Below are 22,105 nucleotides of genomic sequence, written 5' to 3' on the forward strand. Positions count from 1 at the left end.
GTCTTTTTGTTGTCAGTTGTACATTTTCATACTCACTAGGTGTGTTGACACCATTAGTTAAAGTCTAGTTATCCACACTATGAAAGGAAGCAAATGGATGGTGGGTAGAATTCCCCTAGGGAATTTATGTAGGTGATATTGTTAGTAAAGGTAGAATTATTGTGCCTTGAGTCTGAGCTGGAGCCAATCCCTTTTCCTTTTTACTCAGCTCTTGCTTACTTGAAATCAGTTTCCTTTAGAAAATGTTCCTTTTCTTCGTTTCTACTTTTAGTCTTTTCTAGTTGCATTTCCTGCCTTAGGCTTTTTTCTAGGTATAGCAATTGAGTTTTCTTACTGGGAGGAAGCTGAATGGGAGGCACATACACACACACCACTTCCTTTTAGATCCTTTATACCCAGTGTTGTGGAATGGCCTCTGTGTTTACCAGGGCCAGGTGCTTCTGCATATTGTATTCAGCTGGTCATTTGACAAATATTTATTGAGGTTTATATGTGTAAATTACTACATCATGTCCCAAAAAGTTACAATATTTATATAAAACATAATATTTGCTACAAAATAGGTAGAGAGAAAATGGTTTGGGAGTCTGTGACAGGGAGAGATCAATTTCCAGTCTGGGCACAGGGAAAGACTTTGTAGAAGAGGTGGCATTGGAGTGGAGCCTTGAGGGGCAAGGTGTGGATGTACCAAAGATGAGGGAGGATAGCTAGCTGAGGAAGTCTGAAGAGTTTCAAAGAAAACTTATGTTATTTTAATGTCTTAACTCTTGTTGGTGAATAAGCATTATTGTTTGGGTCTTTATTTCTTAATATGGAACTCAAAGTCAGAAAAAAAGCTGTAATTCTTATTCTGTGAGAGTGTCAGCCAAGAGACTCCGTACTACCTGGGTGATTCCCTATGGAGTAAACTCACTGTTAGCTCTGAAACAAACAACAGCCTTCAAGAAAGATGCTCATAAGGGTGTCCCCCGCGTGGGGGAGCCCCACGCGCAAGGAGTGCGCCCGTGAGGAGAGCCGCCCAGCCTGCAAAGAGAGAGCAGCCTGCCCAGGAATGGCGCCGCCCACGACAACAGAAGCGGACAAAGAAACAAGACGCAGCAAACAGACACCAAGAACAGACAACCAGGGGAGGGGGGGGAAATTAAATAAATAAATAAATCTTTAAAAAAAAAAAAAAGAAAGATGCTCATGAATCCAACTATTGAGGTTTTAGGAGTTGCATTCCATTACTTTGATTGGAACCTCAAAGGAAACACCTTTACACTGCCCTGTTCAACAGTGTCAAGTTCTGTGCTGTGCTCTTGCTCATATAGTAGAAACTGGGCTAATGTAAAAATTAAGAGCATAAAGAAATATTTCTAGAATTCAGATAAAAAATAAAATTGTTTTAAGTTCTTTTTCCTTTTGTCCCCCAGAGAAGAGCCAGTTTGCGTTGCTGCCCTTCAGTTCTGCCCATTTATTCCACCAGGTTGGGCCTTGTACTCCCCTCCCCCACACCTGTCCAGCTTCTAAGCCAAGAAGTGTTGATTCATACATGCAGAATGCATTTAAACAGGGACCGTGAGGGGTTTTCTTCTTAGTCCGAGAAAAAGTAAACTCTAGATCATAGATATACCATAGGATCTCAGGTTTTTGTTTGTTTACTGTTTTTCACCCCATAATTATGGGCTATTTATTTAGGGCTGTATATTAGAAGGAAATATATATATTCATTCTGTATATTAGAAGAATTAGATTGGCTGTCTGTGTGTTGGGTGTTTACTTTTATATAATTTAGTTTTATAGAGAAATATAGTATTCATAGTTGCTGTTAAGCAATGACAAAAACAGGTATTGAATAAAGCTTCTCCTGGGGCTTGCTCAGTTATTGCCCCTTTTCTGTGTGTTCAGGGTAGATACACCTCTCCACTGGCCTTGAAGTCAACCATCAAACAAAAAGGACTTTAACCCTCCTTTTCTTCTAACCTGTTACAGACCCAGAGCCCTGCCACAATCACCTTTATTTTGGTAAGGCTTATCCTCTTTAATTTTCAGTTTAAAAAAAAAAAAACCCGGTTTTACAAATTATGTTTTGTTGTTTTTTTTTTTTAATTATGTTTTCTTGATATGCAAATACTCCTGCCTCAGAGTAGCATCATGCTCCGGTTTTGCCATTGCTGCCCCTTCATAACATGTGACAAGCCTGAGGCAGGACACACAGGTGCCCGGTGCTGTGTGACCTCACATGATGTCAGCACAGTGATCTTGAACAACCCCCTGATTTACAAATGAAAATAGGACATTTCACAAATTTAGCGACCTCTTCAAAGTCATCTGACAGTATCAGGGCCTCAGCTAGAACCAGTCCCCAAACTCCTCACTTCACAATGATAAATAATAGGTTTTCAAAATTTGCTAGTAAGGTTTTGATGGGGCAGGGGGAGGGGAGTATTTTCTGGAATACTCAGACCATGCCTGCTGCTTATAGCCATTTCTGTTAGAATTTAGCTGTCTAAGCTTCTTATCACTGAGATTTTCACTGTTGTTCTCCTTGAAGGCTTTTCATTTCCTAGTAATGATAGTATTTGAGTTTGTTTTGTTTAAATCAACCATTTAGAGAGTAAAATTGTGATCTCTAATTATGCAGTGTGTGGACTATTTTAGGAATGGATTAGTAGAACGTAACTGAGAGGAAACTTTATGTAGCACATGGTAGCTGGGTCGTGAAGTGGAGAGGGCTGGGGAGCCTCGGGAGACGGAGGTTCAGGCATGCCCTGGTCGTGAACTAACTGTGCCTGTGAATTCTGTCTTTTTATCTTTGCATTCCTAGTGCCAGTCTAGTTTGTGGCATGTGGTAAAGGACCATTTGTCTATGTTTGTTGAATGAATAAATGAATTGTGTTAACCTTCCTATGTCTTCAGGTTTTCCCATCTGTAAAATACTAGTACTGATCTAGAGGATTCAATATGATAAGAGATGTGAAAGCATTTGGGAACATTCTGAGTACTATAGATATTATTCCTTTAATTTTTGAGAGGATTATTAGAGCAATGAATTAACTGAGGAGTACACTTTCTCTTGAACAGGACAGAATTGAACGTTTTTCTCTTGAAAGAGTTTATCTTTTTATAGGAGATAGCATCAATAAACTGATTTTGTTGGTATTCCTCTTAGCTACATTTTTAAAAGCATTTCTTCTGTTAATATTTTTTTCAGTGTGGTTATTGTGTAATGAAGACAGGGTAAGATCTTTCTGCAAAAATATTTTAATGTTGATAAAAAGAATTCTTGCTTGCTTATTAAAAGAACATTTACAGGTTCTTGAAAGTCCACATTATTTCCTGAGGATAGAGTTAGAAACATAGACAAGTATGTGTCCCCATAGGAGGTTTCTCACAGCATAGAATTTGACAAGTGAAAACACCATTTTGATTTATCCTATGTACAAATCTCTCTGCTCCTAAAAGATTAATAAGGAATCAGAAAAATTAAGCTTACTGATTAGTAAAACAAATGAAAGTTTCTGTATGGTGCACACCTACCCTTATGTGTTTGATAGTTTTATTTTATATGTAAAGTATCAACTGTAATAAGACAGTGTTTTTGTTTCTTTAGATGGGTAGCCTATGAAAATCCTGACTTCACAGGAGAACAGTATATACTGGATAAAGGCTTTTATAGCGGTTTCGAAGACTGGGGAGGCAAAAATTGTAAGATCTCGTCTGTTCAACCCATATGTTTAGTAAGTAGTTTTATATTTTTGTATGATAATATTTCATTGAATTTGGGGTTTCCTTAATATGTGCTTCTGGTTTATGTAATATCAATTGCTACAGAAAATATTCTGGGTTAGCAATAATTGCTAATGGTCAGGGAAATTTTTTCAAAATGTTTATTCATATCCTTTTCTCTTTCCTTTAAAAATCTTTAGGATTCTTTCACTGGTCCAAGCAGGCAAAATCAGGTAACTTGAAAAAATGGCCTTCCATTTAAAAGATGAATTTATGTGTAAAATGCCAGATATTTGGGATATTTATATTAGTCTTACCCATTTTTATGCATGAATGCCTAACTGTATTTTTAAAATAGGATTTAAGTTCACTTTATGTTTAATAGCATTCTGACCTAGCACTAAATATATCATATAAAATGCACTTGTTATGTAAAGCTTAATATTATATAATCAGAGCTCACATTAATACCCTAGGATTAATATTTCATACAATAGCATATAGTTATTGTGTTAAATAGTAAAATAAAAGTTCAAATATGCTGTGTCTGGATTAGACAAAGATTTTTATATACTTTCTCACTCAAGCTGTTTGAATGCTGACTCTCTAGCATCTTAAGCGTTACAGGTGTTATTTAGGCTTTTTAATGGAAGTGGTCAGACAGCCATAATTAGCAAGGCAGAGACACCTCTTTAACTCCCTTTATTGGCATATACAAGATTCTAGTAAGTCAGCAAGTATCCTCCATTGAGAGGGAGGAAAATTATGCTACATGTTTCTAAAATATAGTTGACTATTAATATTAGAAGAGGTGAACAATTGCTTTCAGCCACAATAAAGCTTTAAAATGCCTCACTGCTTGTTACAACAGGTTGTTCTAGAGAAAGGTACTCTTTCTATTGTTGGATTATCTTTTGATGTCTCTGCGTTAAATATTCAGGAACGGTGCAGCCAACATGTTTCTAATTGATCATTAATGTATAAATAGAAAATTAAAGGATTTGTAAAATTCACAACAGTTTGCTCTAACAAGAATTAACAGGTCATGTTTGGGTCATCATTTCAAAGGCTGAATGAGTTAATGTGTTCAGGAAAATAATTGTATGTGTTTCCATTTACTTTTTTCAAAGATACACTTGTTTTCAGAACCACAGTTCCAAGGTCACAGTCAAAGTTTTAAAGGAACAGCAAGTCAAATTGATTCATTTTCTACAAAGTCTTGCAAAGTTTTAGGAGGCAGGTAAGCAAAACAATGGACTGACAGAGCTTAATAATGGGAAAAATAGAATTCATGCATTAGCAAGTATTTAGTGACATGTGTTAGGTGCTTAGCACTACATGAAACCACCAAACATGCAAGGCCATCTTAGTCCTAAAGTATGTTTTGCAGCATCTGGGTTCTGGACATCAGAGGACATGGAGATCAGTGTGGGCTGGAGAAGCTGAAGATCACCTCCTGTGTAATGGAATTCCTACCAGGTTCTGTACTCTGAGCCTGTCCCGTCTATCCACAAAAGGAGAATTGGACTCTAGATCATCTCTTCAGCACCCCTCATAGGGGATTATTTTTTAATAGGTAGATAGGAATAGAATAGGCATTCTGGATGATAGGTCAATGAAGAAAAGTGCATGGCTGGTGTGGACTTAACATGCTTGCTGATCTGGAAGCACACCAGCCTACTTAGTGGAGAGGTCTTTGTCCTGGGGAGAGGGAAGTTTGGACAGGGAGGGTGGGATCAGGTTGAGAAGGGCTCCTGAGCATATGGTTTTGGCTGAATGCCTTAGGAAAGACAAGATGATTGGACTGGCAATGAGCTCCAAGTGCCAGTCCAAAAGCAATAGTTTTTAAAAAACTTCATTAGAGAGGGAAGCACCCAAGATGAGGGAAACTTAGGGCACTATTAAAGCAGGATGTGCCAGAGCAGATAAGGAATTGGTTCCAGCAATAATGATAATGTCTTTAATTATATAGTTTTTAAAAATTAATTTATTGAAGTATATCACCCATACATAAACATACATGATAAGTGTATAATAACAGTTGTGAACTTAAAAAACAAACATATATAACATCATACAGGACTCTCATAACTCACCCTACCACCAGTAATTTGAATTGTTGTTAAAACTTTTTAACTAATGATTAAAGAGCATTGTCAAAATATTACTACTAAACAAAGTATCTTACCCCCAACCAACCCTATTATCTTTATACCATTTATGTATGAACATACATAAACAATTAAGTATATAATAAAAGTTGTGAACTTACAAAGCAAACATGCATAACATCATACAGGGAGGGGTCCCATACATCAACCCTCCACCAACACCTTGCATTGTTGTGAGACGTTTATTAGAAATTATGAAAGAATATTGTCAAAATCTTACTACTAATCATAGTCCTTATCACACATTTGGTGTGTTTTTCCCCCAACCCACTCTATTATTATTTTTTAAATATATTTTTTATGACAGAAGTTGTAAATGTATAAAACAATCATGCACATGTGCAGAATTCCCAGACAATACCCCTCCATTAACACACCACACTGTGGTGGAACACTTGTTACAGGTAAGATAATATCATCTGATTGTTACCATGTCCATAGTGTACATTTGGCTCACATTTTCCATACTGCCTCAGTATCTACACAGTACATCTTTTGCGTAGATGCAAGAATATTATTACTACTAACCGCAGTCCATAGGTCACTCCAGCTGTATTTTTCCCATGTTTCTCTACATTCCCAATACCCTGCAGTAGTGATTTGCATTTGCTGTAGCTCACAAAGGACACTCTTGGCATCTGTACCATCAACCACAATTCTCATCCATCTCTTGGTTTACTGTGCTCTTCAGTTACTAGATATTCTCTAGCATTCTGTCAATTGGCATTTACATACCTAGACTACCATTTGTAGTCACATCCCTATTTATGAACTAGCTGTTACTCACTGTGTGTTACCATCCACTCTATACATTTCCACACTTTTACAGTAAAGGTAATTAAAACTTCTACATACTTTAAACATCAGTAGTCCACTCAGTCCTCCTCTTATCTCCTTTAAGAATCCACCACCTACCACCAGGTCTTGAAGATATTTTCCTATAATTTCTTCTAGAAGTTTTATGGTTCTTGCTTTTATTTTTAGTTGTTTGATCCATTTTGAGTTAATTTTTGGATAAAGTATGAGATAGGGGTCCTCTTTCCTTCTTATGGCTATGGGTATCCAATTCTTTCATCACCATTTGTTGAATGGATTGTTCTGCCCTGAGCTGTGTGAGTTTGACAGGCTAGGTCTGTTTCTGAACCATCAATTTGGTTCCATTGGTCTATTGTGTCTTTCTTTAGGCTAGTACCATGCTGTTTTTACCACTATAGCTAGGTAATAAGATGTAAAGTGTGACGATGAGGGTTCGCTGTTCCTTCTTATGATGTTTCTGACTATTTAGGACCCCTTACCCTTTCAAATAAATTTGACGATTGTGTTTTTGGTTTTTTCTTTAATGGTGATGGAATTTTTATTGGGTTTGCATTAAATCTATGTATCAATATGAGTAGAATTGACATCTGAATATATTTAGTCTTCCAGTCCATGAGGATGGAATGTTCTTCCAGTTATTTAGGCCTTTTTTTATTTCTTTTGAGTTGCAGTTTTCTGAATACAAGTGCTTTTACATCATTGGTTACGTTTATTCCTGTTATTTGAGTTTTATCTGTCATATTTTATTTTCACCACTCTTTTGACACTTTTAGTTACTTTTATTGATATAATCTTCATTTCTAGACTCTCTTCCAGGCCCCTCTCTCCTGTCTTTTCTTTTCAGGCTCTAGCATACCCTTTAGTATTTCCTGAAAATCTGATCTCTTGCTCAGAAATTCTCTCAGTTTCTGCTTATCTGTGTATATTCTAATCTCACCCTCATTTTTGAAAGACAGTCTTGCTGGATATAAGATTCTTGGCTGGAAGTTTTTCTCTTGTAGTATCTTAAATATATCAGACCACTGTCTTCTTGCCTCCATGGTTTCTGGTGAGAAATCAGCACTTAATCTTATTGGATTGCCCATATATGTTATGCATTGCTTTTCTCTTGCTGTTCTCAGAATTCTCTCTTTGTCTTTGGCATTTGACATTCTGATGAGTGTGTATCTTGGAGTTGGTCTATTCAGGTTTTTTTGGATGGAAGTGCATTGTGCTTCTTGGACATGGATATCTATGTCCTTCAATAGGGTTGGGAAATTTTCTACCATTATTTCTTCAGATATTCCTTCTGCACCTTTTCCCTTCTCTTCTCCTTCTTGGACACCCATGACATGCCTTTTGCTGTCTTTTAGTTCCCTGAGACCTTGTTCAATTTTTTCCATTTTTTTCTTCATCTGTTCTTTTGTATGTTCTCTTTCAGAAGCCATTTCTTGAAGTTCACCAATCCTTTCTTTTGCCATCTCAAATCTGCTATTATATGATTCCAATGTTTTTTATTTTTAAAATTTCTCTCCCTTTCTCTGCCCAAACCCTCTCCCCCCCAGTTGTCTGCTCTCTGTATCCATTCGCTGTGTGTTCTTCTGTGTCTGCTTACATTCTTGTCAGCGGCACCCGAAATCTGTGTCTCTCTTTGTTGCGTCATCTTGCTGTGTCAGCTCTCTGTGTGTGCAGTGCCATTCCTGGGCAGGCTGCACTTTTTTCTCACTGGGTGGTTCTCCTTTTGGGGCACATTCCTTGCAGGTGGGGCTCCCCTATGTGGGGGACACCTGTGCATGGCATGGCACTTGTTGCACGCATCAGCACTGCACATGGGCCAACTCATCACATGGATCAGGAGGCCCTGGGTTTGAACCCTGGACCTCCCATGTGGTAGGTGGATGCTCTATCTGTTCAGCCAAATCCACGTCCCCCAGTGTTTTTTTAATTTCATTTATTACACCTTTAATTCCCATAAGATCTGCTATTTTTCTATGTATGCTTTTAAATTCTTCTTTGTGCTCATCCAGTGTCTTCTTAATATCCTTAATTTCTTTAGCCATCTCATTGAATTTATTAAGGCGATTTGTTTGAACATCTATGATTAGTTGTCTCAACTCTTTTATGTCATCTGGAGGCTTATCTTGTTTCTTTAACTGGGCCATAGTTTCCTGTTTCTTGATTGTAATTTTTTGTTGGTGTCTTCTCATATGGCTTACTAGAGTATTTATTCTGGGTGCAGTTTTTCTCTTTAGGTTAGGGCTTCTTGCCCTTTCTCCCTTGTTCGTTGTGCAGTAGAAGCCATGCATGTAGTTATTGTTGTAAGCTGTGGAGGCTCAAGCTGCCCTCATTGTGCTAGGGAACAATGATGCTTCTTCTAGCTTTCTCCTTTGCCAAGGTTAGGGACAGAATCACAGCTATGTGTAATAATCCAAGTCATGCAAGCCTAGACTGTAGTTGCCCAGAGAGACTGATGAAGTTTCATGCCCATATCTCCCCTGCCTTGGGTGGGGATGGAGCTGCAGGTATGGGCAGCAATCTATGCAGTGCAGGTCCAAGATGACCGCAGTTGCCCTGGTAGACTCTCAATTTTCAATCTGTGCCAGCCAAAGTTAACTACAGTTACCTGGATAGGCTGATGAAGGGCCCCCCAGCCTCCTCTCTGCCAGAGGTGGGACTGAAGCCTAGGCTAGGGCTGCAGGCCATTCTGGGTGAAAGAAACTGGTTCCTACTGTCACTGAGATTTTCAGTCCACCCAGCTTCCCTTCAGGCTGGGGACAGAGTCAAAATGGCAGCCACTGGCCTCTATCCAACTTGGACAGATTCACATCCCAGCTGTTCCCAGGGTTATATCTTAGCCAGCCAAGTCTACCAATCAGTAGCTGAAATCAGCAGCCAATCGTCTCCTCCTCCCGGTTTTTGGGAAATGGAGCTTCCAATTCCAGCCACAGAATAGCTCCTGGGGCGGCTCATCCACCAGAGTAGAATAATCACCTGTTTCCGTAGCTTGACTGATAATTTCCCAGAGAGGCTGGTGCAGTTCCTGTAGCTTCCTCCCTGCTGGAGGTGGCACTTGGGCCTAAGCTGGAGCTGCAATCTGACCTAGATGGAAAGAAGCCAGTCCCCACCAGCACTGGGATTTTCAGTCCTTTCCTCTTCCCCTCGTGCCAGGCACAGAATTAAGATGGCGGCTCCTGGCCTCTTTCTGACTTGGACAGGCTCAAACTTCAGCTGTTTTTAGGATTATACTGTAGCCCGCTGAATTTACTCATCAGTAGCTGAAATTGGTTCCCTACTGCCCCTATTTTTGGAAGTGGAGCTTTCCATTCCAGCTGTGGAACAGTTGCCGAGGCGGCTTGTGCCTATATGGAGGATAGGCACCGGCCTCTGGGGCGTGGAGCACTCTACTTACCAGTCTTCTTTGCACATGGGCAGTCTCGTCCTTCTACTCCCTCAAGGATGTTACAGGATGCTCTTCTGGTCTCGTGGAGCCCCCAAACAGGTGCTTCAGCTAGCTCCAGAGAGCTCTGGGTGTTTACTAACTGCCCTGTAGCAGGAGCTGGCTCTAGGAGCGCCTTACTCTGCCGCCATCTTGCTGGTTCTCCTAATCATATAGTTTTTAATGGTCTAAGCAGCACAGTCATATTTGGCATTACAGAATGGAAAAAACACTGGCTTTGCATTCAAATACATCGATTTTCAGTAAAGCTTCACTCTTTATTAGCACATACCTTCACCCCATCCCAGGTCCTCTTTATCCTCTCCCCTGTTTCATTTATCACTACCAGCACACACATTTTTTGTTGTTATAGTTGTTGCTCATTCATTGTCTGTCTCAACTCAGTAAACTTCAAGAAAACAATAATTTTGTTTTGTTCTCAGCAGTGGAAAAGTCCTACACAGTCCTCGATAAACAACTGTTGGATTAAAAAAACTAAAAAAGTCTTCTAGGGAAGCCTGATAAATTTTATCACTATTTTATCAATAATGTTGAGGCCCAGGAGGCCTAGTGACTGGTATTTTGACTCCTGGCCCAGCGCAGAGACACTGGAAACGAGGATGAAGAAGTATGAGGGAAATTTGGCTAGAACATCAGTAGCCCTTGGTGACTGACTAATGCAAAGGTTGAAGGATTATTCAGAGAGTTCAAGGGGTTGAAGCTTTGATGACTGGGAGAATGGTGAATTGCCTGAGTGGGGCGGGGATGGCTGGAAGGTGGAGAAGTACAAATATGAGTGAATTCTTGAAGAAAGAAGTTTTATTTCCCAAATGCAGAGTTAACTAACTTACTATGAATATTAATTTGTCAGTCACAAGATGAAATGCAGTAAATATATTCAGATACTTTTAAGGAAAGAACAGCCATAAACATTGTGTTTATTTTATAGCAGGCTATCTGTAAAAATAAGATTTCTTGAATAGGAATACTCACATTGCAAATTGTGTGTGTGTGGTTTTTCCTACTGTAGCTGGGTTGCATATGATGGAGAAAATTTCACTGGTAATCAGTATGTATTGGAAGAAGGCCACTATCCTTGTCTCTCTGCAATGGGATGCTTGCCTGGTGCAACTTTCAGGTCTCTTCGGTTTATAGATGTGGTAAGTATGCCAGCATGAATATAGATGTATAGAATTGTATGGTTCATGAAGCTTACCGTCAGAGCAAGGAGGCCAGCCAGTAGGACTTACTTAGGACTTAAAGTCTGAGGCAGAAAAACTTGGTAACAGCAGAGCTTTCCATCACAACACTTTTTGATCTCTGTTCTAGGTCTTTAACAAATAAATAGTTTTTGTTTGCTTGTGTTCCCAGACTTCAGGTGCTGGCCATTGAGTTAGTCATGGTGCACCATGGTCAGGCACCATTTCCATCTCATGCCTCGCCTCTGTTTGCATTCCTCTCCCCTTCATAGGCACCTATTCCAATGTGTTTGGGATACAGCCTGAATACTGTAAAATTTATGTTTTAAAAAAATCTATATAAGGCTTTTAATTTATATAAATAGTATTATACTATAGTTCTCATTGGTATAAACATCACTTAATACTTACATTAAAAAACTTTGAGCTGTCCATTTTACTGTATGCACATCCTGTTTATTGATTCTAATTGCTGCAAGTATTCCATCACCATATTTTACTTATTCTCATATGTGTATCCCTATGGACTGTGCAACTTTCTTGGATTTATATAGTAGAGTGGGCTTGCTGGGTCTCATGCAGTGGCTAAGTAGTTTTACTGAATCTGCTGGTCCCACCACCTTAGGCACTGCCAGAGGGCTCCTGTTCCCCACCTAATTGCCATTACTTAGTATTCTCTGATTTCCACCTTTTTGTCACTTTGATGGGATGGGTAAAGTATTATTTTGTTGTGTTAATTTGTGTTCTCTAAAGGTGTGGGTAGTATCTCACATGCTTATTAGCCATTAGGGTTTCCTTTTCAGTGAATTGCCTATTTATAGCATTTGCCCAATTCTCTATTCAGTTTCCTGTCTTTTTTGTTGTTGTTGCTGTTCATTTGCAGAAATTCATTAGAATTTTAAAAATCTATTATTACTCTGGTGTTTTAGAGATTTTCAACCAAATGACTTCTCCCAGTTTTTCACTAATCTAGATTATAAGGTACCATTTTGTGCTAACCTAGATCATAAGATACCATTCTGAAACAGAAATCCTTCATTTTGATATAGTCAAAGCAATAGTCAATAGAACAAAACTGTGAGATAATGTTCTGATGTTAAAGTCTAGATGTGTCTGTGGTTTTGGAAAATTTTACTAGTTTTTGGTAGCTGATCTCGCATAAAAAGCTTTAAATTTGTGTAGTTGTTGATTTTGGTTTTAAAGGTAGGAAGAATATGTTTGGGTCCCATCCCTTCCTGCCTGTTTGGATAACTAAAATGTTGATCTTTCTTGAGATAAGAAAATAGAAGCAGTGAACCACAGAATGATGTGGTAAGATTATTAGCTTACAAGTATTAAATAACTAAGAGTTTGAGATTTAATCTGCTTAGAATTCTAAAATCTATCTCCAAGTAAGCACTTGGAAAACAAAGTTTTCAAATGCCTTCCCTCAGCCAGAATGTACTATAGATGCTCACCACTCTGACATTACATAGGTGATTTCCTTTTAAGGTTTTTTTTTTTTAAAGATTTATTTATTTCTCTCCCCCCCCCCCCCCCCCCCCCCCCGTTGTCTGTTCTCTGTGTCTATTTGCTGCGTCGTCGTCTTTGTCCGCTTCTGTTGTTGTCAGTGGCACGGGAATCTCTTTCTTTTTTTTGCGTCATCTTGTATCAGCTCTCCGTGTGTGCGGCACCATTCCTGGGCAGGGTGCACTTTCTTTGGCGCTGGGCGGCTCTCCTTACGGGGCGCACTCCTTGCGCGTGGGGCTTTTAAGTTTTGATTACGATGACATGAATGTCTTACCTATATTGAGAATGTACATCTTACTTATGACTATTTCAAGATTGATTCTTAATATTAACTTGACTGTTCAGAACATTTTTAGCATGCCATCTCAGAGAAAAGTACAAAGTCTTAATACTACTAGATTTTTATCTTGTTTCTTTCTTGTATGGTTTCCTTCTTGTAAGCTCGATATACACTGTCCTTGACGGTACAAACCACCTCTATGGACTAATCTGCACTGTTTCCTAATCTACAAAATCTTTTCTGCGTGTCAGGGCACATCACATAATTGAAGCAGCAAGGTGCCACACCCTTGCCAGAAAACTTTAAGCAGGTGAGGAAAGAATTATAATCCCCAGATGTTTTTTTGATGTATCATTTATGATTTTAGGAGTATTAGTATTAGACCTTAGTCTAGAATCATATGGGTCTTTATGTTGAAAAAAACATACATAAGCTGCCAAGTTTTTAATTCTTCTGGAAAAGTGGACTTCTGTGCTTTTGTCCTCTATAAAATGGTTGGCAGTGAGTATGAGTATGCAGAATCATTCTTATTAACAATTAAAACAGAAAAAAACATACACAAAAAAAGCAAACCATTTGAAAATACATGCAGGGGGAGGGTTGCTTGGTTAGGAAATAGCACTGGACCACTGGGCACCAGGGACTGCCACAGCCCTCTGATCCTTGCCAATTCTGTCCGTGGCTTTCCAGTCTCATCTTGTCCCGATAAAAACCGCTAATTTGGGAATAAACTCTATTAGAAGTGCTGATATTCCAGGAATATACCCATTCCTTTGTGCTGGAGATTTTTCCTTTCTTTTTGCTTTATATCAACCTGCCTTCTATGTAACAGAAAAACTTCCTCGCTACAACCTTCTCTTTTAGTTCTTTTTCTAAAGGACTATATAAACATTCAGACTTCCTGACCAGATCTTATGATTTGTGCTTAGAGCAAGATGATTTTCAGATAAGTTCAAAATATTAATATAAATAAATAACAGATCATTAATTTTGCTCCTAAACAGGAATTTTCAGAACCGACAATTTTTCTTTTTGAAAGAGAAGACTTCAAAGGAAAAAAGATTGAACTTAATGCAGAAACAGTTAATCTCCAATTCCTAGGATTCAATACACAGATCCGCTCTGTTCAGATTATTGGTGGCATGTGAGTTACTTAAAATAAATAGATATTTTGAAAAATTGAGTTTGATCAGATCACTCTCATTCTCTCCTACATTACCTTAACCTTGCTTTCTGTAAGGGTTAATAATTACAGAGCTTCAGAGTACATTTTTCCCACTGGGAAAAGCCACGTGTAAAGAATGTTTCATCTCTTTATCCAGATTTTTAGTTTCTTTAAGGTAAGAACTTTGTGGACACAAGCACTGAGCAAATTTATTGAACACACTTTTTAGCCAGTAAGAGAGAGAGAGAGAATTGAGTTCTTATTCCTTTGATTTTGGAGCTAAGGATTAGGAATTACCTTTAGTTTAAAGGTGAACTTGGAAGGATTTTTCTCAACTTTGAATAATTTTGAAAGAGTAAGATAGAGAAATGAATAAGGACTATCAACATGTGATATGTTTTTAAGAAAATATTTTTTTCACTCAAAGAAAACAAAAGGTATAGTCACTACTTGTGTGCATCAAATGTGAGAGAATATAACTATTTAAAAAGTAATTATGGAATATTAGCATAGTAGAATTATGGTTTATTTTTCAACAGGCTTTAATAATGTTTTGTTTTTATGGCAAGATGGTTAAAATGATAACATTTTAAAGTTCTAGGATTAAAAAAAGAGAATATTTTTCCTTGATGTCCTAGTATAGCAAATGTATAGGGTTGTTGGACTGCTCGCATGCCAGTGTCTGTTTGCACCCACCCTTCCTGGAGGGTGGCACCAGGCATCTCTGGGTGGATGAGACCTTAAGAAGGTTACTTTGGTTTTAAACAGACATTTTTGCATTTTTTATTTTTTAACTAACACTTGTATATCTCTTACCATGTGTCAGAAACCAAGAATTTTATAAATATTAACTATTTAAATAACTCAAAGAGCCATTAATAAAATAAAAGTTTTTAATGAGCAGCTCACAGGAGATTCTGAGCTGTCCCACTAAACTATTCTCTAGTTCTCTGCCTTACTGGAGGAAAAATTCTTATATTTTTCTTGAAGAATGTTTCTTTTTGGAACAAATACTCATTTATCAAGAATTGCTATTTGCCAAGAAATGGCTGCTTTAAGTGTTTTAAAAAATAAGTTTCATTTTTTCCTTTATGTATATTTACAGTATAAAGCTTTGTCTAGAAATTGGAAGCATTCTAAAAATAAATGTAATTGGGGCCCGTTGTCAGATGCAAAATGCCACTTACCGTAGTTATGTACTTTTTTTTTTCAGATGGGTTACTTATGAATATGGCAATTATAGGGGTCGACAGTTTCTACTGTCACCAGCAGAAATACCTAATTGGTATGAATTCAGTGGTTGTCGCCAAATAGGTTCTCTACGACCTTTTGCTCAGGTATTTTTATTTCTTCATGTTTTGAATAGACTCCTCTCTGAAAGTTTCTTTCTTGGTAAATACAATGCAACTTCTTATTTTCAAATTTAAGTTTGAAATGCCTCCTACTTCTCCCTAAATTTGAGCTGTTTCTGGTGCTAAGAGGTTGTGGCTGTAGGCTTTCCACCCCCCCCCCCCCGCCCCCCCCCCCTCCGCCGCAAGCACTTCTTTGAAATTTTGTCAGATTCTTCTCATTGAGAAAATACTAAAACCTCTTGAGACTCTTGGATATAGTAATTACCTCTAATTCTTACCTCACCTTGGATTCTGCCCCTGAATCACTTGCTGAGCAATTCTACAAGTACAACTTATATGTGACTAATGCTAGGGTTTTTGTCTTCTAGAAACGGATTTATTTCAGACTTCGAAACAAAGCAACAGGGTTATTCATGTCAACCAATGGAAACTTAGAGGATTTGAAGCTTCTTAGAATACAGGTCATGGAGGACATTCGTGCTGATGATCAGATCTGGATATATCATGAAGGATGCATCAAATGTAGGGTGAGCTTTTAGAATTAAGCAAGGTTTAAATCCCTTTGCTAGCAAGTGACTCATCCTGTAACATGCTTTTGATCTTTGAGTAGATCCTATTTCACAATTCCTGGAACATTTTTGAAATGTGTGTGAAGTTTTTTCATGAAAATATTTCGTAGTTCTGACAGAACCAGTCTAGAAATTTAAAATGGGAGGTAAGTCTAGCACTGATCCAAGACAGAATATCTACTCTTGATTCGTGTATAGTAATAGTAATAGAAAAGGGAAATGTCTGGATTACTCTCCCTCTTTTATTTTTTTTTAAAGATTTATTTATTTATTTTTAATCCCCCTCCCCCTGCCCCAGTTGTCTGTTCTTTGTGTCTATTTGCTGCGTCTTATTTCTCTGTCCGCTTCTGTTGTCGTCAGCCGCACGGGAAGTGTGGGTGGCGCCATTCCTGGGCAGGCTGCACTTTCTTTCGTGCTGGGCGGCTCTCCTTACAGGTGCACTCCTTGCGTGTGGGGCTCCCCTACGCGGGGACACCCCTGCATGGCAGGGCACTCCTTGCGCGCATCAGCACTGTGCATGGGCCAGCTCCACACGGGTCAAGGAGGCCCGACGTTTAAACCGCGGACCTCCCATGTGGTAGATGGACGCCCTAACCACTGGGCCAAGTCCGTTTCCCCCACTTTTCTTAATCTAATAGTTACAGGCACAAGCTGTCAGCCCCAGCACTACCAACAAAAATCACTCTCCGTTTGTTTTTGTTTTGGAGAACCTCACAGCCTAGGATGAAGGGTAGAGAGATGCCACCTATATACTACATGCTCCATTTCCATTGTCACAACTTATAAAATGGAAAAATGGCCCTGTCTTCCTCTCACATCACTCCTGCCCTAAGAGTCATTTAAAAGCTGAAGGTAGTCATTTTATGAGAGAAATCCATGCTTCTATTGTAGATTTTCTTTGTACTCCTTGATTTTACTGGCTTGACTGTTCCTGAATTTTTAATATACATGCTGCCCGATGAGTCAGCAGAAGGCAAACAGGGAAAGGGAGCACAGCTTGCTAATTGGGTCTGTTGTGCTGGAGGGAGAATCATCTTTTCAGTAAACAGAAGGACTGTTTAGACATGCACAGAAGAAACAGGAACATCTCTAATACAGAAGCATAAAAAGTGGCTAATGTCTACCTTTGAATTATGGTAAACAATTCAAATGTTACCTTTCAGCAAGTATTTCTAACAGACATTTCGATGAGGTTATAAACAACTTCAAATTCAGTAGGTCAATGAGGAAATGTCAAGTAGCCTAGGTTACCCCATATCCAGAGTATAAAAAGTAATGCACTTTTAGTAAGCATTTTTCTAGAGCAGTATATGTCAATGCCCCATGATCTCATATATTTTTTAACTAAAGATAAATGCACTTCATAGAAGGACCCATAAAATCTTTGTATCCCTCTAATGAGTTTGTCTTTTTTTTCTTTTTGTAGTATGATAGCATACCCTTTTAGAAAAATTTAGACTTTCCTTATGAAGGGAAAGACAAGAGTAGCTAATAAATGAAATTTCAAGTTTAAAAATGAGGACATAATCTTTTTAGTGCTACAGCTGTCTTCAAAACTAGAGGTGCAGTCATGCATTGGAGGAAGCAGAGGTGGATGTGCTGGGGAGATTTAGCTACAGACGGCCTCAGATCATGGTCATTTTTTTTTTTGAGATACTGGAGCTGGGGATTGAACCTGGGAACTCATATGTGGAAAGCCAGAGCTTAACTGCTGAGCCACATTGGCTCCCCTGAGTTGTTTTTTTTTTTTTTCATTTGTTTATTAATTTTTTTTAGGAGGTACCAGGAACCGGACCTGGGTACTCAAGTACTTGAGCCACATCTGCTCCCCCATGGTCACTTCTGAGACAGGGAAATAAGATGATGGGCTTCGCTTACTAGTAAGATAGAGACTCTCACAAAGGGCAGATGTTTCTTTAAAATGGAAAAGAATTGAGAACGTTTCCTCCACTCAGGTTATCTGAAATAAAGGGCATAAATATTCGTTGTCTGATTCCAGTTACCTTGGCTAAATGCTGAAATGTCTCATGTGGGCTAAATGAAACTAAGATCTAAGACACTTTAAAGTCAATTTAAAAAGGGAATAACTTTTAATGTGTATCCATGTCTAAGATATATTCTTCTCCACTAAGCAGCTAGCAGAAGACTGCTGCCTGACAATTGTGGGCAGCCTTGTAACATCTGGCTCTAAGCTGGGCCTGGCCCTCAGCCAGAATGCTGACAGTCAGTTCTGGAGCCTGAAGTCAGACGGCAGGATCTACAGCAAGCTGAAGCCAAATTTAGTTTTAGATATCAAAGGTAAGAACCATTTCCTTTATTTTCTTTATTGTAATACGTCTTCCTTTGATTAACTTAAAATATATTCTCAGTTTTTGAAAACAGAGGATGTTATTACTAATAGTAATAGAGCCCTTCCTATGTGCCCTGCACTCACTGTGCTAAGCACTTTATTTATATTCTCATGTAAGGGGGGATCTCTGTTATCCACCCCCCAGCCCCACCCCATCCCATTTTAGAGCCAAAGAAACCAAGGCTCAGAGGGGTTAATCATTTGGATGTGACCTTACACCCAGTAAGTGCTAAGCTGGAATCTGGACATGGGCTGACTTTAAACCATATGTTTTCCTTACAGCAGTGTTAGAATAAAAATCATAAGCTAAAATACTGTAATCTTGCTTAGTTTGTATAGTTGATGATTCTCATGTAGGTACATGTAACCTTTCATTGAAAAAAATCTATAAGGCATTAAACAACAGCCCAGATTTCAATTGAACATGTGTTCAAATCAAGTTAATCCAGAGCAAACCGGTCGTGTCTGGGGAAGGACAAATTAGTTTATGCCGGTGCTCCTCAAACTTTATCTGCAGCAGAATCACCTGGAGGGCTAATTAAAATAGCTTGCTGGACCCCATCTTCAGCAACTCTGATTCAGTAGGCCCAGTAGGCCTGGGATGTGGTAGTTGTGACAAATTTCCAGGTGATGCTGATGCTGCTGGCCTGGGAGCACACTTGGAGACCACTGGTAGTAGTTTAAAAACAACATAAAACAAGACAAAATGAACTGACTTTCCAGCCTAGACACTGGAATTCAGTGAACTAGTGTTACTGCTGGTAAGCTGCTGAAGATGGGGTGTTTTATTCATGCCACCTGGGATAATTTTGTTTTAAAGTATTAGTGGACACTTTTCTGTTCCCTACCAAGAAATCCAGCATGATCATGTTTTGTAAATGTAGTGAAATGTTGATAATGTAACCCTTCTAGATCACATATTTCATTTTAAATCATCACTAGGAAGGTGGCTCGATTTTACTTTAATTAGGGTGCTGTAGTTAAAAATTAAGATGTATGGGTAAGGAAACATCTGTAACCTGGTTTTAAGTAACTCTTCTGGATAATAGAGAATAAGCCTGAATATTTGCACCAGGCTTTGCAAACTGAAAGGGAACAGAAAGGGCTCAGTCACTTTGGATGATCTCGCAGGGGTGGAACAGCCAACCTGCTCAACAGTGGGATTAGAATTCAGAGGCCCTGAGAAAACGGAAGGGTGCTCAGAGGCACACATTAAATTTAAGGAAAGCAAAGGCAGAGCATCACACTTGGGGAGCACAAACTAAGCTATATAACTACAGACTGGAAGGGGACCAAGAATCAAACATATAAAAAGCAAGAATCTCAGGTATAAGAAAATAAATGCAACATTCAGAAAACGGGTGGTAATATACAATATACCTCCTTCATGTTACATTTGGCACAGATTTGTCATTACATATAGACAGGTTAATATGCCCACTTTATAGAAATGGTCAGGCTGAGGTTCAATCTGGTTAGGAATCACTAAACTAGACTTTATTCTTATTTTGATCAACTTTTTTGTACTGGGGCTAAGTGACTTAATAGGGAAAATGGAATAGGAAGGAAATGTTAGAAAATTTGGAGTATTTGGCCTCAAAAGGAGCTGGCTGAGCAGAGCTATGGATTCATGGTTCTTACAGCTTCCTTTGTCCAGGGTTATTAAGGTCAGTGTAATTCTTAAGAGCTAGTCTCTTAGAGTACTTTTTATTCTTTCTGCATGTTTACTGGGTACCTACTCTGTGACAGGCACTGTGCTAGACACTGTGGGGATACCAAAGTGAACAAAATGGATGGATCTACGTGGCTTCACAGAACTTATATTCTAGAAGTTCCAGGATTTTTTCTCATTTTCTACATTAGCAAAGGAGGAGGAGTAAGGTCACCAGGCTTCTAGTCTTAGCTCTGGCATGAACTGTAAAACCCTTAGGAGGTTCCTTCTCAAGGCTTCAGTTTAAAACTCTAAGACCCCCTTCCTAAAATGCATTATCAATTCGTTGAGTGCCTCTTGGGTAAGAATGACATCCTAACAGTTTGTAACAGGGTAGCTGCAGTAGTCAAACTGAATTTAACTGCCTTTCAGAATGTGGCAGAATGGTGCCATCTTGTGGACATCAGAGAGCAGGGCCACACATTCCACATAACATGCAAAGCCAATATGAATACATCACTCCTCTTTGGTGCACTTAAGAGGAGACGGTGCTTTTCATTAGCTACAACTGTTGGATCGTTTGTTACTATTTAGGTTGTCATTAGATTTATTAGGTTACAGATCTTCCCTAGCTCCTGATCTAACCTAGCTCCTGGTATTTAGGGAATGAGTTGTTTTGGTAGACATTCACACATTTTTCCTTTACCAAGGCAGGAGGATGAATCAAATTATTTCTCAAGAACTTTTCTAGGTTTCATGGTTCTTCTTAGAATTATGATATAATAAAAAAGCATTTAAAATACTATAATCTGAAGAATGAAAAAAAAGATATGATCTTAAGATACTTTCTGAAATATCAGTATAGTATGTATGTATGACAGGAAGGGGGCAAGTTGTAGTGGGGGCAACTTTTTTTTTCCCACTGCAGGAAGGCCTCTGAATTTTATACTGCACTTAGCTGTGTGGAGGCTCTAGATTATCTATGATGATAAACTAGTTTCTTACAAGAGGAACAAGAGATTATTTCCTTCCCCAACTGCCTAAATCTATTGTATAAGTTTTTAGACCTTCTGATATTTTGTAAATGCTTCAGTGTAGAATAAGAATGTTTATTATTCTTGGCCTGAAAGTAAAGGCATTTCAATACCATTTATGATTACCTTGTATCTATATACAAAGATTTTTATTTTGATGGAGTCTTTGCTGATGATAACCTTGAGGCAGAGACTTAGGCTTAAAAAAAAAAAAAAGCGGCATTTGAAAGGATATTTATTCCACACTGGAAAAAGAATATCACGTAGCCTCTTTTGTTAATACTTTTCCATCAAAAGGTAAAGCAGTGAGCATCCTTGAAAAATCTTCATTATTCTAGTAAAGGGAATTTATGGAGACGATGAAACTAGTTTTACAGTACAGTGGAACTCAGCAGCTTAAATACCTTGACTTTTTGTATACCAAAGCCTAGTGTTCCAGGAGTGAAGTGCGACCCTGTCCATTTTGACATTTCTAGGTACCATTCAGACATTCTCTTTGAAACCAATAGACCTCGTTGTTTGTGCCGGAAAATATCCTCCCTGCTACCTCAAATCCATGACCTCGCCACTGAACATATTTTACAATATTGTTGCTTCTTCTCCATTACCCCCAATTTCAGACATAGTAAGCCTAATTGTGGCTCTTTTTTAAAAAAAAATTTTTTAAAGATACATAGATCACAAAAAATGTTACATTAAAAAATATAAGAGGTTCCCATATACCCCACCCCCACTTCTCCCACATCAACCACCTCTTTCATCATTGTGGCACATTCATTGCATTTGGTGAATACATTTTGGAGCAGTGCTGCACCGCATGGATTATAATTTACTTTGTAGTTTACACTCTCCCCCAGTCCATTCAGTGGGTTATGGCAGGATA

General features: G+C 38.5%; 1 protein-coding gene across 2 annotated transcripts in view; it reads left to right on the forward strand.

Moving 5' to 3' along the window:
* CRYBG1 (crystallin beta-gamma domain containing 1) overlaps positions 1–22,105 on the forward strand; it is a 228,517-nt gene that overhangs the window by 204,521 nt on the left and 1,891 nt on the right. For both annotated transcript variants that reach the window (XM_058307215.2, XM_058307216.2), the window contains 8 exons: positions 3,596–3,722; positions 3,912–3,944; positions 4,842–4,951; positions 11,144–11,273; positions 14,106–14,245; positions 15,480–15,603; positions 15,987–16,145; positions 18,323–18,485. In XM_058307215.2, coding sequence (XP_058163198.1) covers positions 3,596–3,722; positions 3,912–3,944; positions 4,842–4,951; positions 11,144–11,273; positions 14,106–14,245; positions 15,480–15,603; positions 15,987–16,145; positions 18,323–18,485 — 986 coding nt within the window. The remainder of the gene's footprint in view (positions 1–3,595; positions 3,723–3,911; positions 3,945–4,841; positions 4,952–11,143; positions 11,274–14,105; positions 14,246–15,479; positions 15,604–15,986; positions 16,146–18,322; positions 18,486–22,105) is intronic.

This window comes from Dasypus novemcinctus, chromosome 11, assembly GCF_030445035.2.
Source record: "Dasypus novemcinctus isolate mDasNov1 chromosome 11, mDasNov1.1.hap2, whole genome shotgun sequence".
NCBI lineage: Eukaryota > Metazoa > Chordata > Mammalia > Cingulata > Dasypodidae > Dasypus > Dasypus novemcinctus.